Source organism: Mustela lutreola, chromosome 1 (assembly GCF_030435805.1).
Source record: "Mustela lutreola isolate mMusLut2 chromosome 1, mMusLut2.pri, whole genome shotgun sequence".
Taxonomy (NCBI): Eukaryota; Metazoa; Chordata; class Mammalia; order Carnivora; family Mustelidae; genus Mustela; species Mustela lutreola.
In genome coordinates this window covers 138,450,365-138,468,380 of record NC_081290.1, presented here as the reverse complement: position 1 = coordinate 138,468,380, position 18,016 = coordinate 138,450,365, and the positions used below count along the sequence as shown (strand labels likewise).

Below are 18,016 nucleotides of genomic sequence, written 5' to 3'. Positions count from 1 at the left end.
ACAAAAATTTACACTAAAAAATATAGACAACATTATGCATAATAGTGAAAAAGTAAAAATCAATATTTAAAATTTGGGATATTTATGTATTTTCTAACTTATACAGTGGAATACCATGATTCAGTAAAAGTATTCCTTTTTGTAGTAAAGCATATTAATTTTACATATATTTTTAAAAACATAGCACCTACAACATTTCATTACTGATTGTGGTGAAGAATAAGGGCAATTTTTACCTCCTTTTTATGATCTTCTATAGTTTCTAAGTTTTTTAAAACAATAAGAGTAAGAAATAAATGGGATTATAAAAACTATGTTAAAAATCAACTCTCATATTAATGTTCGCTTACAAAAGTCATGCAATTATAATTCACTGTTTTAAATGCATTTAGTAAAGTTATATTAATTACATGTAGACTTTGAGGTGGCTTGGTTAATTGAAGTATACATGTTAGAATCCACTTATTCATTTAGAAAATGAGTTATGACATTTCTCAGTGAGAAATGTTCATCGCCGCTTAAAGTTTAGGGTTTTGAAGGTAGGTGCAAGGGGAGTTTTATCAAAATAAAGGAATAAAATGTCTCTTAACGCCTGCAATGTCTTTTTTGGAGTGACTTTGGTTATGCAAAGGCTTACAGGGTCTTCTGTTATTTTTATGGTCTTTTGGTCCTTAGGTTGTCAAGTTGCTTCTGGATCACTTTTAATAAACTAAAAAGCGATTTTATGCAATTGAAAATTTCAGTGTAAAGCAATGTGAACAGGTAACAGCACTAATCTACATGCAAAGTATAAGGTAAGATATATTATCAGGGCCTTGTGCTTGGTTTAATACTCTGGTGATGCCATCCCCAAATTCTTTATAATTATTTGAATGAGAGGTGAAATATTTTAATTTTAGATTGGGTGCCAAAAATTACATGTGTAGCCCTGTATATCCTAATAATTCTTTGCTAAGTTTTATCAAAATCCAGACTAAAGCTTAGACATATTAGAATGGACAAATTTGTTTGTTTACTTCAGAATCATTGCTGCTTTGGCCTTCAACAGCTAAAGGGGTGCATAGAATTTTACATAACTATCAAAGTTAAATTCCTGCACGTTACCAGTTTATGAGATTCCACTGGCTGCCCTGCCTTCTATGACAATATGAGAAGAGAACTGAACTGATCTAAGAAGCCTTTTCACAATTAGTGTGGCCTTATTGTAAATTGTACCTTTCCTGATACTGATCATGCTCAAAATTTAACTCACAAAGCCCAATTACACAATTAAGGGAAGAATACTTTACATGACTCCATCAACAATTTTTGTTTGAAACACATAAAAAATTCCCTTACTGAGATGAAGGGCATTCCTCAGTTAGCCCTTGTTGATGCACTAAATACTGTCCAATGGACTAAAGTAGATCATCTTGTCAGAATAGTTAACTTTTTAGATTCTAACACAAGGTTACTTAAAGCTCTCATATCAGTTTTAAAAATGATAATGAACATAAATCACGTGTAGGAGATTTACTTTGATGTCATGAAACAGCGATTTTCCATATCTCTCTTTGTATCGTTTCCTGATGGTCATCAGATCTATTTCACTTCTGGCGATTAGAATCCTGATTACAGTTTTATTATGGAAACCGAAGTCCTAAAAGATACAGAAAAGGAGAGAAAAAAATTGGAAAACGGTACCTTAAAGTTAATCTATCTAATATAGACTCAACCTCTTTTCTGTGGCTGTTTATTCATGCTGTACTCCTCAAACACTGGCATCATGATCGGGGGAGTGCCCAAGTCAGACTCCCATATCCTCTGAGACTTCGCCTTCTCTCATATGTGTACACACAGTGAAGTATTCTACCTGTTTGACTTCTTTCCTTTGCTTTATTTATTTTGTTGAAGTAGAATTGACATACTTTTGCCTATTAGTTCCAGAGGTATGTCATAGTGATTCTGTATTTTTATACATTACAAAATGTTTCCATCAATCTAATTTTTCACCATACAGTTTTTTGCCTTACAGTTATTGCATTCCCTAAACTGTATGTTAAATCAGAGGGAGTTATTTATCTTATAACTGGAAGTTTGTACCTCTGAATTCCCATTAGCTATATCACCTGTTTCCCCACCCCTCTCCCTTGGTGACCAGCAGTTTGTTTCTTGTATCTGTGAATCTGTTTCTGTTTTGTTTATTCATCTGTTTTGTTTTTTAGATTCTACACATAAATGAAATAATATGGTATTTGTCTTTCTCTGACTTATTTAACTTAGCATAATACCCTCTAGGTCCATCCATGTTGTTGCAAATGGGAAGATTTCATTCTTTTTAATGGCTGAGTAATATTCCTGTGTCTGTGTGCATGTGTGTGTGTGTGTGTGTGTGTGTGAAACATTCTTTATTGATGGAAACATAGGTTATTTCTTGGCTATTGTACATAATACCACAATGAACATAAGGTCACTTATATCTCTTCAAATTGGTGTTTTTATTTTCTTTGAATAAATACTCAGAAGTAGAATAGCTGAATGGGATGGTAGTTCTATTTTTAAGTTTTTCAGGAAACTCAATACTGTTTTCCATATTGGCTGCACCAATTTACATTCACACCAACTCTGTATGAGGATTCTCTTTTCTCCACATTCTTGCCAACTCATATTATTTTTTGTCTTTTTGATAATAGCCAATCTGGCAGGTGCAAGGTGATATCTCATTGTGGTTTTGATGTGTATTTCCCTGATGATTAGAGATATTGAGCATCTTTTCATGAGCCCGTTGGCCAGTTGGCCATCTGTATATTGCTTGTAGTGGAACTGCTGGAGTGGTGTGGGTCAGGGGCCTAGGGCATGCTGGGGCTGCGCTAGCAGGCCGGGTAGAGCATCTGGACCATTTCTGTCTCTGCTATCAAGGTGGAGGAGAAATGTGAAAATTGGTACTTGTTCGCACCTCTGACCCTGGAGAGACTTCCAACAGTTCCTCACCCATGTGGTGGATGTTTTACGGTTAATGAATGAATTTCCTTTACTTACAGTATATTTGCCCTTTATACTGCTGTTTCATCGCTATGCCCAGTGATCTGGTTCATAGTGATCTGTGCACAGGCACCTCAGTGATATCCCTCCTTACTATAGGTCTATGTGTAGAGGTGACTCTGTCTCCAACTCTCCTATCCTTCTCTGTGTGGACCCTTCATTATTTGTTGTGCAGAAGCTGCTCAGTTTTCAGTTCTTCTTCAGGAGGAATTGCATATGTAGGTGTAGATTTGGTGTGTTGGTGGGAGGAAGTGAGTTCAGGATCTTCCACATTAGCATTCGGACCCCTTCCTATTTTACTTCTTAAATGTCCCGTAATATCTATTTTCATTGTCACTACCTTGATTCTGGCCCTTATCATTTCACCCTGATTCTGCAGTAGTTCCTTCCTTTCACCACCTGGCCAACCTTCACATTCTCTCCTTCCTGATTCTGCAATAGTTCCTTCCTTTGAGCCTGGTCCACCTTCACACTGTCTCCCTCACACTGCATTATAAAATACAAATCTGATCATTTGCTCTTTCTAGGTAAAAATTCTAGACCAGGGAGGGAGGGGGTTTCGAATTATGTTAGAGGAACATTGATATGTTTGAGTGACACAGCAATTACATTTTTATTTTACAGTCTATTACTAAAAATTGTAAAAATAAAAATTCCAGGTATTTGAAATATTTTTGGATTTAAACTCAAATACTGAAAAATAAAAAATCGATTCCTGTATACTAGCTCCAGAAAGAATATTGCTTTATAAACCAAGTTCAATTTGTCTTTTCAAATGGAATAATGGGGACATCCAGTGGCCAAGAAGCATAATGTATATATGTGTGTAGAGATACACGTGTGTGTGTGTGTGTGTGTGTGTATGTGTATAGGCATAATAAAATTTTTGATGTCTGAATGTTTTGGGTATAGACCTCTAAGCAATCTTTTCATAATTTGAGGTAAATAAATTATTTACCCAAGTTTCCATATTTAAATTGTGTATCATTCACTTAGAATGCACCGGAGAAAAATACCTGCAGTTTTCTTTGCTTAGGGGTAGTGTAAACAGCTTTGACCAATATTTTACATTTAAGGTCATCATATGTCAAAAATTAAATTATTTGAATATACAATCCTTCTCTTTACCTCTAAACCAGTTGTAAGTACATGCATTTTCATTTTTGCATTGAAACACACACAGAAAGAATTTTTATTTATTATTAGAATAAGTAGCCCTCAACTTGGACAGATTTGGAATCAAACTAATTATGCTTATTTCCTCATGGTCATTCACAAGTGAAACTTCATTTTTTTTTTTTTTTTTTGGAGAAGGACACTGTTTAAATAATTCTATAGCATTGCCCAATACATTATTTAAATTTTTTTAAAAAATCAAGTCAATTTTTTTTCTGCTTGGAAATAGAATAAAATAGAAACAGAGAGCTGTGAACATAGGATACATGTGTTCTGAGGATACGTAGGTTGGTTCTTGTAGGTAAATAAAAAATACTCTTTACAAAAGATATATAATAGAAATATTCTTAACTATTATCATATTATCCCAGCTTGCTAGCTACTTTTAATAAGTTGGTCTGTAAAAACAACTTTGAGGATAAAACAGACTTTTAAAACTACTGACTTTTAAAAAATTAATTTTCACAGAGTTTTTTTGAGATATGATATATGTATAATGGTTTGTATCAGAACTTTTCTTTCTCTAAAAATGTGTTATGCACATTATGGATAAAATATGCATTGTCTCATGCATTTAAATGTTTGTTTCTTTGAAGATAAATGCATCAAAGGAAGTGTGATTGACTGTCACACTAAATATGAACAACACTTTCATTTAATTACAAAATAGATTATTATTGTCTAGCCATCTCTTCTTAAAGTACTTTCTAAAATAACACTTCAAGTTTAAAAATAACCACTGGCATTATTTCATGTTTTTTTTTTTTTTTAAATTTCAGAAATGTAGCAATTTCTTACTAAGGGTTTATAATGTTTTGACATTTCCTGCTTGATACTATATGTTTTGTGCTTGAGTTATGTGTGAAGTAGGGGTCTTTGGCAAAATACAAAAAGCTTTTGGATTTACTAGCTTCTTCATATGCTAAGAAGTGCTAAACCACCTGGGGGAGATAGATCCCATGGAGTGTTACGTTTCAAGTAACTCAATTTGACAAGGAAAGCAGAGCATTATTTATTTGGTGTTCTCATTTTGGTGTATAATACATTTTTTCCCCACTTGAGCATATTTTGTTTGAAACAAATATATTTGTATACAAGTTCAAAAATGTTTAAATAATAAAAGTAAACCTAGTGCTTTGAGAAAGTAAACATGATTATCTGGGAAAATTTTAAAAATATGTGGGTCATACTTACATGGATTGCACTATATAGTCTATAAGCAAAATAGGCTGGTTTATCTCGAATACAGAGAACTAGGAAAAATCAGAAAAAAAAAAGAAAATTTGAAAGTGACAACATATATTTTTTTCAGAATTTGGGAAACAATGAAAACACTTCTTTTTTACTGTTAAAATCCTAGGAGAGTGAAACTTTTTGAGTCCTATGTGGGAAACCTCATTGTACATTGTAGTAAAATTTCAATATTTAAAATAGTGGTAAAACCATAACCTATAGAAACATGTAAAGCAACAATATTATAATAACTCATTCAGGTTTTCATTTAGTCTATGTCTTTTTCTTGGAGATCTCTTAGTTCTTTCACAGTGTCTAGTGAAGAAAAATGTGTCCCTTTTACCTGAAAATTAAATAAAGCTTCAAAGAGATCCAGGCTGTCACCACTATTATAGATTTTTATCATTATAAAACTCAATATACAATTGATTCATTTTCCCAAACACTATTTTTAGTCCCTCACAGACTTGTGAATAGATCTGAGGTTTTTCTCTCTTCTTTTTAAAGATTTTTTAATTTATTTGAGAGAGAGGAAAGACAGAGACTGAGAGTGGGTGGGGAGTAGGAGAGAGAAAGTGAATTTCAAGCAGACTCCCCACTGGGACTGAATCTCCATGGGACTGAATCTCCAACCCTAAGATCATGACCTGAGCCAAAACCAAGAGTCGCATGCTCAACCAGTTGAACATCTCAGGCGTCCCAAATCTGAGATCTCTTAAAAACAAACAAACAAACAAAACTCTGGATGGGTCATAAGGGGACTGGAGTAGTGTTAGGAGTCATCTAATCAAAACCATTATGACATTAGAACCACTTAGAGCCTAGTGAACAGTTGTCCTTGATGGAGGTCATTTGATGATTACTGACAATTCAATAATGTTTATTTGAATAAGTAAATAAATTAATAAAAAAATGAGTAACATATGTGAGGCTATAACTTTTGGGCAAAATAAAGTCATCACAACAGTTGTTTTTTCTACAGTTCAAATGATAATTTTAGGTTTTAAGACCATGCCTTCATCTTTTACATTTATTTGTAACTGTGAACTTCATGGAACACTCTTGAGTCTCTGCTAGAATGTGGACACTTTCAGGAGAAAGAGCTTTTGTTGTTGCTTTACTGTTCCATTTGCACAGCCTAAATCAATGGTCACAATAGTGGATGACTCAATAAATGAATAAATGAATGAATCAGTTAAATTATTTTTTGCTGTTTCTCATGTCCACTATTTGCTCTTACCTACTGCTTTGTTTGTGGTTTGGTATATAGTGGAAAGAGAACAATCTTGGAATTCAAATGACATGGGTTCTAGTCATAACTTTGTTGCTCATTAGTTGATGGACTTTGAAGTAGTCAATTAGCCTCCTTGGCCTTGTTAAATGAGTTGCAGTGTGATATGTTATGAAACTATTTTCATACTCATATATTATATAGTATTTTAAGGATTTCATAGACCCCACCAAACCTTTTTAATGGAACCCTAGCTTGAAACTCCTTTAGAAGCTAAGATATAAAAATTATGTTTCTTGCCATCTCAAATGCCCATGTATATTTGTGCCATTCTAGGAATGAAAAATCATAATATACATTTATTCAACAAATGTAAGTGTTTACTTGATGTGTGTTCTTTATGGGGACATTTCACAAAGACGTTTTGTTTGTAGTTCCTACAATGTATGCTGTCAAGTCACAGCACAGAACAAGGTACAGCATAGTGGTTTCATAGTAGTTGTTATGGAAAACTGCCACTGTTTTCCTCTCTATGGGAAGATATCTTTTCTTAGAAAAGAGATGGAAGTATGTCCCTTTCACAATAGCCTGGAGAAATCTCTATTGAGTAACAACTTGGTAAATTTTTGTTTATGGTAGAACTTACTCCTAAAGGCAATATATTAAAGATGATGACAAAAAGACTCTTCCACTTGGAGAAAAGGAAGCCAAATTTCTAGCATTTATCTGCTTTTTAACAAGGGAATGGAAATCAGTACATATAAATGAATTCAAAGGTGTGAGATCCCAGTTACCTGAGAGAGTGAGATTTCAATGTTTCCCAGTATGAAAGTTGAACCAGCTATTAGGGAAGGGTATTTGTTCATTCAAGTTATCAAGTTGCCAGTTTAGTGCATTGTATGAGTAGCTAATGTGCTTTTCCTCTATAGAGTTAACATCTTCACTAAATAATTAAATTCAGGGAAAGTAACTCAATGAAGAGCAAAGTCATGCATGTTTAATTCAATCAGAGCTAATCAGCACTTATTGTGGAATCCAAGGTCTGCTGTACACCAAATAAATCATTACTTACCAATTGCAACTAGCAACTCTTGGAAGTATCCATCATAGCATTCATTAATGGCATCTACTATGTCTTGCCCAGAAATATTTTGAAATTCCTGGAAAACTTCAACAAATTGATATAATTAAAAGGATATTTTGTACATATTATGATTTTAAAATATAAATATTGTAAGTTTAAAATATAAATATTGGTTAGCTTGTTACACATAATGAAAGTAAAGTATAAGGGTACAGGTTGAGTTGGAGTAGACTATCTTTCACAATTTTTATAGTGTTTTATATATGTAGAAAAAAAATAAAACAATTTTTTTAACTAAAAGAAACAGAAAAATATAGAAGCCAAAGAATATACAAGCTAATATGAGTGTACCTCTAAGACAAATATGATGGCTTCACATAAATCATGACATTAATGATAATCTCCTTGACTTGTAATGAACTAGTTAAACCATGATTACTATATTCTCTTCAAGAAAACATCTAATATGCCTAATAGAAAATAGCTAATTTATTTGGGTAAGTTCTCCATCAGAAATAGAGATGATTTTGAAAGATTCAATATTTAAAGTTTATATAATTCAATTTTTGGAAAAAATAAAATTATAAGAAAAAATCATTCCTTAGTAATGTCATTAGATAAGACATTCTGTATAAATATAATTCAAAATAAGTACCTTTGTGATCACTGACTTTCCTCTATATGTAACATTTCCCTTTTTTCCCCTTCTAGTTAACTATTTGCTTTCTATTAAACTATCAGTTAAGTAGCTAAAAAGAAACCTGATTAATAATTACCAAGCCACAGTTGTTGATAGCTTTTGTTGCACAGGATCATTTGCAGCATGGTTTTGTGTTCTCCTGTCTTCTGCTGACAGGCTTCCCACAGGACCTGAAACATCATATTGCTAGGAAGTAGCCCCATAACCACCACAGACCATTTTAACAAAGGTTTTTTCATAGTCACTTTGAGATCTGGTTCTAGTTACCATTGCATCCTGAGCAGCCATAGCAGGGTCTGTATATCCTTCCTCTCTGGTTCCCTGTAAAATAAGCACAGGTTTTCCCTTGTCAATTTTCTTAATTAACAACCCATATAGGATTATTGGGACAAAAATCTTTGAATCGCCAAAAACATTGGTAATTTCTTAAAAAATTCTATCATTATTTGAAATTAGTCTACATTTGTTGAATATTATATGAAACATAGGTCCTTTTTAAAAATGTGGGTTTAATCTTTTCTTTGCACCAGTGGTAATCTTTCAAAGGCATTGAAGTGTTTTTACTCTTATGACTCTCTGTGCAGTGTCTTCTTCCCATCAAACTGGGCATCATCCAAGGCCTGGCAGTGGGTAGTACTATTGGATTTAACGTAGTTGGAGTGAAAATGCAGAGAGAAAGAATGAGTTAATATTCAGTCTCTACCTTGTCAAATAGGATACATGCAACAAAATAATAATGAAATCCAGATTTTGTGGAGTAAGAATATTTTACAAATTTGTATCATGACCACCACTCCCACCCATTTATCATATAAAGAATAAATATGGCCAAGTTGATTAGAGATTCCATTACAAACAGGAGGGAAGGAGGGCTAGCCAGTGCAGGAGCTTCTGATCTCCAAGGATTATGACTATACGGTCTGGGGGGAAGAGTTCAAAGAGACATGCGATTAGACCATTCGTTTACTATTGCTCTTGGCTTGAGATCTGGAGGGAAGGCTTTTTCTTTTCCCTTCCCTCCCCTTCCCTCCCCTCCCCTCCCCTCCCTCCTCCCCTCCCCTCCCTCCTCTCCCCTCCTCTTCTCTTCTCTTCTCTTCTCTTCTCTTCTTCTTCTTTATTTTTTTCTCCTCCCTCCCTCTCTCCCTTTTTCTCTTTCTTTCTTTTTTTTTCCTTCTCTTCCTATTTCTTTCTTGTCTAACTATGCTGAGAGAACATTGAGAATACAGTGGCTTCTGATCCTATCATCTTTTTGGACTCTTGAAATAACCACATTGCTAGGAACTCAGTGATATAGCAAGATCAAACAGAGGGAAGTCCTAAATACAACTCTCTTGAATTGATCTCAATCCCTAAGTAGCATCAATGGGCTCCAAATTTCTTATCTGCTCCTAACAGAGGAACTTGCATGTTAGCTAGAACCTGGTTGGGAAGCTTGACAGATGGAGTTGTTTAGGGCCATAGCAGGGACAGATTGTTCTAGTAGCCAGGAGCTATAAAGTAGATCACATTGATAGACTATGTGAGACTGAAAACTTAGGGAGATTCTTTAGTTCCAGTGAGAGGAAAGATGAGGCTAAAGCAACATAGAAGTTTACTTGGCTCTGACAAAATTGAGACAAAAAAGATAGTAAATTAACCAGCTGTATGGTTTGGCAGCTGATTTTGAAAAATGCTCATACTGTGGACTTCTATATCTCATCACCTACATGTCCAGAGTTGTCCAGAACTACCATTCCAAAACCAAGATGAGCAAGGATGCAGAAAATATCTTAATGACCTGAGGCATTATCACTCTCATAAACTAGCTCCTAAATATTCAGATTTCTCTCCACCAAGTGTTCTCTTGGTGAGAAGGAGAGGGGAGGGTCAGAAATATGAGAGTTGTATGTTTAATCAATAACTGTGTAAATGATATTGAACATACACTCGCAAAGTATTATATGGATTAAATTTGCTATATTAAATTAAATACTAGGCTTTTTCCCTTGCTAACCCAAAGCTGGAAGCATATGAGAAAGATCAACTTATTCATAGAGAAATAAATAAACTACAAACTTTTGTAAGTAAATGTAGCCCTAGAAAAGTTAATATGTTTAATCATAACTTGGAAGTTGTGTATCACTTAGAAGTGTCCAGCTAAGGAAAAGTTGATACAAACTTTTTAATTTCAGTACCATTTCTGGCCTGAGATTTGGTTACTATACTCTCCCCTTAGCCTAAAGAATTCAATATTTTCAGATAATATCCTTTGGTCAGTCCCTATGATTTTAATTTGCTCAAGCAACAAATGACTAAAAGCAATAAATATGCTATATCTTCTATGGATATATGCCATTTCTTTAATAACATAAACTTATCATGGTAATTCACAGTCTTCATCTTATTTGACCATCAGTAGGATTTGATGCAATTGCTCACTCTCTTCCTTGCTATGTCTTCAGCTCCAGGCTTCTAGAATCTGCACTCTCATTCTCCTTCCTTCTCAATCTTGTGTATTGGTCCCCTTTACTTTTTAATCTCTTAATACTGGAAAGTTTTAGTACTCAGTTTTTGGCACTGCTCTTGTTGGCATCTACAGTCCTTCCCTTGTTAATCCTAACTGTTCTTGTGGCTTTATATTCCATCTATGTTGTAATGATATCCAATTTTACATTACTAGCTTAGATCTACCATTTGAATCTCAGGTGCATATATTCCAGTTGCCAACCGAACATCTTCACTTGGATTTCTAATATACATATTAGACAAAACATGTTCAAAATCTATTTCCTGGTTTCCCTCAAACTCAAAAACCTCTTATAAACCTCACATCTCGGTTTATGACAACCCCATCATTCCTACTGCTCAGACTTAAGAATTGAGTAACATTTTATTCCTTCTTTTTTACATATGCTACACCTAATTTCTCAGGAAATAATATAGACACTACCTTCAAAATACATGCAGAATCTGGGCACTTTTCATCACTGCCAGAGCTCTCCTATGGGTCCAAATTAATATTGACAAAATTCTTTGCTGGTAGCATCCTTACAGGCTTGTTTCTATCCTACTTTTCTCCCTACTTTTTCCTCAACATTGCATCTAGTGTGAACACTTTAAAGCACAAGGTCATATCATCGTTTTTCTCAAAATCCAGTAATGATTCTCCTCTTCCCATTTCATTCAGAACAGAAGTAAAAATCCTTACGAGGCTACAGATTTGACCAAATTTCATCACCTGTTACCTTTCTGACATTGCCACTATTATAGAACATTTCCTTGGCTTGCTCAGATGGCACCAGCTGCTCTTCTTGCTATTCTTCACAACTGGCAGCCATTCCCTTGTCCTAGAACTTTCCCGTAACTTTCCCCTTTGCCTGGAATGTCCTATCATCACCACTCATTTGTCAACACATTTTTTCCAAATGTTTGCTCATATAACCTCTTCTCAATGAGATTTATCTGACCATTCTATGTAATACTGCAACCTACCTACTATGCCCAGCCCCAAGATGTCCATTTCCATTATTCTCCTCCGCCATATTTCTCACTGCCTTCTAACATTCTATATAATGTACCTGTTTGTTAGATTTCTCTTGAAATTTTCCTATTCCCCCATTAGAATGTAAGCTTCTCAAACACTGATGAGGTCTTTGTCTCTTGTTCACTGACAATTCTCTGTTGCCTGGAATCATGCTTGGCACATTGTAGGCACTTGACAAATACTAATTAAATCAATACTAAATGAATGCAGGAAAGCTAAAGAAATAATTTTTAGATAACAGAATTCAAAGATCAGTTATATTAATACAGCTTTGTAATATAACTTGAAGTCTGGAATTTTGATACTTCCACTCTTGTTTTTCTTCCTTGAGAGTGCTTTCACTGTTTGGGGTCTTTTCTGGTTCCACACAAATTTTAAGATTGTTTGTTCTAGTTCTATGAAAAATGTGGTTGGTATTTTGATAAGCATTCCATTAAATCTGTAGATTGCTTTGGGTAGTGTAGACATTTTAACGGTATTTGCACTCCATAAGCATGGACTGTCTTCCCATTTCTTTATGTCTTCAATCTCTTTCATCAGTGTTTTACATTTTTTCAGACTACAGATCATTCGCTTCTGTGGTGAAGTTTATTCCTAGGTATCTTATTATTTTTTGTGCAATTGTGAATGTCATTGTTTTTATTTCTTTCTCCTGGTTCAATATTAGTGTATAGAAATACAACAGATTTTTATAGATCAATGGACCAGAATAGAAAGTCCAGAGATAAGCTCACAATTATATGGTCAATTAAACTTCAACGAAGCAGGAAAGAATATCCAATGGGAAAAAGTCAATCCCTTCAACAAATGGTATTGGGAAAACTGGACAGCTGCATTTGAAAATAATGAAACTGGACTGCTTTCTTGCACCATAAACAAAAATACACTCAAAATGAATTAAGGACATAAATGTGAGACCTGAAAACTTAAACACTCCAGAAGAGAACAAAGATAGTAATTTTTCTGATATTGGTCATAACAACATCCTTCTAGATATGTCTCCTGAGGCAAGGGAAGTGAAAGAAAAAATAAAGTACTGGGACTACATCAAAGTTAAATGCTTCTGCACACTGAAGGAAACAACCAACTAAGCCAAAAGACAACCTACTGAATGGGAGAAGATATTTCCAAATGACATATCCAATGAAAGGTTAGCATCCAAGACATGTAAAGAACTTATACAATTTAACACCAAAAAACCCCCAAGTAAATCCAATTTGAAAATGGGCAGAAGACCTGAACAGACTCTTCTCCAAAGAAGACATCCATATGACCATCAGAGGCATGAGAAGATACTACTCAATATCACTCATCTTCAGGGAAAATAAAAACCACAATTAGGTATCATCTCACACTTGTCAGAATGGCTAAAATAAAACCCTCAAGAAGCAAGTGTTGGCAAGGATGTGGAGAAAAAGAAACCTTGATGCAGAGAATGCATCAAGAATCCTAACTGGTGTAGCCACTGTGAAATAATATAGTGGTTCCTCAAAAAATTAAAAATAAAGCTACCCTATGACCCATTAGTTGCACTACTCTGGGTGTTTAGCTAAAGAATATGAAAACATTAATTTGGAGGGTTGTAAGCACTCCTATGCTTATTGCAGCATTATTTACAACAGCCAAACTATAGAAGCAGTCGACGTGACCATCAGTAGATGAATGAATAAAGAAGATGTGCTATATATACACAATGGGATATAACTCATTCATAAAAAGAATGAGATCTTACTGTTTGCAAAGATATGAATCTAGCTAGAGAGTATAATGCTAAGCAAAATAAGCCAGTCAGAGAAAGACAAATACCACACAATTTCACTCACACATGGGATTTAAGAAATAAAACAAATGAACAAAGGGAAAAAAAGGGACAAACCAAAAAACAGACTTTTAAATATAGAGAACAAATGGATGGTTACTGGTGGAGGATGTATGAAACAGTTGAAGGGGATTAAGAGTACATTTATCTTGATGAGTACTGAGTCAATACATGAAATTGTTGAATCACTATATTGCGGAGCTGAAACTAATATAACACTGTATGTTAACCACACTGGAATTAAAATAATAATAATAATAAAAGGTCAGTTAGTAGATGTAGGAAAATTTTATGGATCATTGAAATTTTCTTAGTGATTTCTGACCAAACTACATGGCTAAGTAAACACCTACCCTTACAAAGTTTGTGAGAAATATTTAAGAAATTTCTGCAGTTCTCTGTTTCTGAAATATTTTTGAAATGTAAGTTTTGACATCGAACTTGAAGTGGTGCTTGTCTGTTTACTTTTTTGTGCAGTTAATTACAAAAGCACTTTAAGCAGACTGGTAGATTTAAAAATGTGAATAGGTAAGTTTGTGTTTTAGCTTTTTCCACTGTCAGAGTCAAGCTGTCATGTAAAAAGCCCAAGATAACAACATGGTGTGTGTAACAGAGAAATGGTATATATGAGTACAGAATTTGAGTTGGGGCAAAATAAAACTGTGAAAAAAAGATGTTAAGGGAATGAGAATCTAGCTGAAAATATTTGAAATGTGTAAGTTGACTACAGATGATTACTGAAATCTGATGGCAATAACATCCCCAGAAGTCTCGCTGTACAAGTTTGAGAAACCATCGTAAGGAAAATCCTAACAGCTATGATGAGTAAACATTCAGTTGGGTCATTTCCACCCCTTCCTTGAGAACATTTATCATCTCCTGTGTGATTTGCACATTAATTAATCTCCAAGTGATTAATTTTTTACTATTTGACAGATAATTACATCTCCCATAAATCTAGTTAATAAAAGCAAGCATGGAATGTTGTAAGCCCATTTAATGATTGGCATTAGTTTTCAAGAAAAAGAGGTTCCAGCTGAGTTGTTTCCTTATTAGAAATATCCCTTTTGGAAAATACTTTAAGATTAAGTAAAAAATCTTCTCTCCCAGAAAAATATGACAATAATTCTCAACACTTTCCATTTCATGAATATCTTAAGGTTTCTATGCTCCAATTCTCTCGGTCTCTATTAATTCACAAAAGAGATGTGCCTGATTTTCATGATGTTAAGAAATTGAAAGCCACAGACAGTCTTTACTTGGATTCTGAGAGTCAAATAAATGTAGATGGAAGTAGTGGATGTAATTACAATAATCGAATTTTAGAATATTTGTGTTGGAAGAGAATTGAGGGAAGAATGGTTCACATTCCTTAATTTACAAAGTAAATCTCATCTGAATCTCAAGAAGGTAAATAATAAATATAAGGACATACAACCATGGCTAAGAGGAAAATCATCTATATATGAGAAAAAGGGAGATTGAGGAAGAGAAAGACAAAGACAGACAGAGAGATTGAGAGAGAGAATAACGATTCCAACTACAGGGTAGAAGAGATTTGTTCACACTGAAGTAACCCTCAGTTATCTGGCTGGAATTATCAATCTAAATTGCACAACCTTTAGGAAGGAATTCCATTTCCTTTTTGTAAAATGTCTAGCCAGTTTCTCTCTGAAGTGATTTACACCACAGATAGTGGTGAGGGGCAATGATACACTTTTCAGTTCCCTAACTCACTTTTTATCTTTTCACAACCTTCTAGATTTACTAATCCAAATGGTAAATCAGAGGCTCCAAACAGAAGAACCATTAATGTAGAAGTTGGGAGTCAATGGGAAATCTTTAAAATATTAAAAAAACTAAGAGAAATTGTACATTTAATTATATGTATAATTATTTATACATAAGAAGTATGGATTAACATGAGACTTCTGATCTTCAAAAAGACTATTAATAGAGGAAATTATACTAAGATACCTCTTTTTACTTCCATTTTCTATAGTAATATAAGTAATTTCTATGAAATGCATATTGTTTTATACTTGTAAAATCTGTTTTACATTTTAAGAGAAATGTACTATGAAACCTTATAAGTATTTAATCCTTAAGTAAACTTAATTATTTTTCCTTGGCTTCTTATAAAATCTAGGTTTCTGTTCATCCTCATTTTTTGATGTTCTCTCTTGGAAGGAAAAACTTTACTACATTGAAAACCTATTTCTTTTTTTTTTTTTTTTTTTTTTAATGAAAACCTATTTCAAAGTTAAACACACAAACACAATTTAATGTTCCAACTCTAAAAACTGAAATTAATTAATAATACTTTATACTATAAAGTCATAATCAAATTAGGTAAAACCATGTTAACATAAATTAGTGCATTGTTTTAAAATATGTATGTCTATATAGATAATATTACTATATATAAATATGCATAAACACATATATACTTTATCAATAATAAGCATTATTATTTAATTTCATGGAAAAGGAACCACAATTATGAATAAGATTGATTGCCTCATTACATTGAGAAGACATTGTTCACTGATTATTTCCCTCATGACTTATTTTCTGTCATGCTTAATTTTCAGAACTTTTTTTTTTCTGGAATATAAGAATCTTTGCTTTAAAAAAATCCACTGAAATTCTGATTCTGAGATGTCAGTATCTCTAAGTGATTTATAGCTCAACTATTTAAGAGGTATAGAAATTTTAAGAGGTTATTTGGGTATTGGTCATTGACATTTTATCAAATAGAAGTAGAACTGGAGTGGAGTCAAATGGGGCTGAAGATAGAAATTAGATTTAAACAATGGGGTGATAGTACTTAGGCCTGTTTTCATATTGTCCCTCTCATTCAGTAGATATGTAAACATAATCCCTCTAAACCTGGGTCTCCTTGTCTCTACATGGTGGGGATATAGCCTTTGGGTTCCTTGGAAAGCTGACTCTGATATGGAGATCAGCATGTGTCTTATTTATTATGGAGTGTTCTTGGGAGAAACACTTATGGGGAGAGGAAGGAAGCAGGATTTGAGAGAAACTGGACTATGATATAGCTTTAATGGAATACAAAGTTATCCTAATAAAATACAATTTATTTCCTACCAGACAATATATTTTTCATCAATAAATTGAAATAATTTTCTATTTGGATGTTAAGAAAATAAAAACTTGTTTGATATTAGGATTCAACTTAGGGATTTACAATGGGATGTTGGCTTTCCTTTATTAGGGCAATGCCTATGCCAATATGAATTTTTGACTGGGAAATTGTTCTTTTATTTTATATTTTGTAGCATTACTTGTTGAAAATTTTAAAAATTATGACCTTTTTAAATTGAGAGAATTTCAAGAAATTTTTGTTTAAATTCCAGTTAGTTAATACATAGTATAATATTAATGTAATGACACAATCATTCAGCACTTTGGTGCTTTCAACATATTGGGGGCTCATCACAAGGACCCTGGGACTATGACCTAAGCTGAAGGCAGACACTTAACCAACTAAGCCCTCCAGGAGCTCCTAAAAATTTTAAATTTAACTGAAAGTGGATTTGCTTAGTACTATATCATCTTTTTCAAGTGAACAATTTGAAGAAATCCAATTAGTCCAAATTACCAATATCTCCTTGATCTGGTACAGTTAATACATGGCTTTCTCAGCAATGTTTTCCTGAGGAATTTTTATTCCTAATTCAAAACTGAGAACAACTTGGGCACACACACCCATATCACATATAAGAATAAAAAATAATTAAAATCCATGTTGTCTGGCAATGAATGGAGAGTTAGTGTGCCAATCTAATATATTTATTAATTCTTGAATTCAATCATACAAAATAGGTGTGAAATACAACAATGAAATTTTTAATCACAACGGACACATATTAAGGGAAACCATACCACCTGTGTTTGATAGACATGTTAATCCACCCTGAATGAGGAAGACAGAAAAATAACAAGAAAAGAAGGAAAGTGAAGCAATAATTCACTGCTATTGACTTCTTAAAGGAAAAATTCTTTAATAATAGTGATGCTTTCTAACTACTTTTGTATACACACTAGTTCTAGACAAGTAGAAACAATTCTTAATTTTTATCTCTCTTGTGTGTAGTAATACAATACCGTAACTTCAGAAAAGTTTAAGAAACTTTGTTTTGTTATAGAATTAAAACAATAGAAATCTCTGTAAATATTTGAATTTGTAGGGGTGCCCGGGTTGC

The 18,016-nt window shown here is 33.5% G+C and overlaps 1 protein-coding gene across 1 annotated transcript in view; it reads right to left on the bottom strand.

Moving 5' to 3' along the window:
• ANXA10 (annexin A10) overlaps positions 1-18,016 on the bottom strand; it is a 122,185-nt gene that overhangs the window by 961 nt on the left and 103,208 nt on the right. The window contains exons 7-11 of the mRNA XM_059174787.1: positions 8,713-8,766; positions 8,522-8,615; positions 7,734-7,829; positions 5,392-5,450; positions 1,517-1,639 (exon numbers count right to left, since the gene is read on the bottom strand). Coding sequence (XP_059030770.1) covers positions 1,517-1,639; positions 5,392-5,450; positions 7,734-7,829; positions 8,522-8,615; positions 8,713-8,766 — 426 coding nt within the window. The remainder of the gene's footprint in view (positions 1-1,516; positions 1,640-5,391; positions 5,451-7,733; positions 7,830-8,521; positions 8,616-8,712; positions 8,767-18,016) is intronic.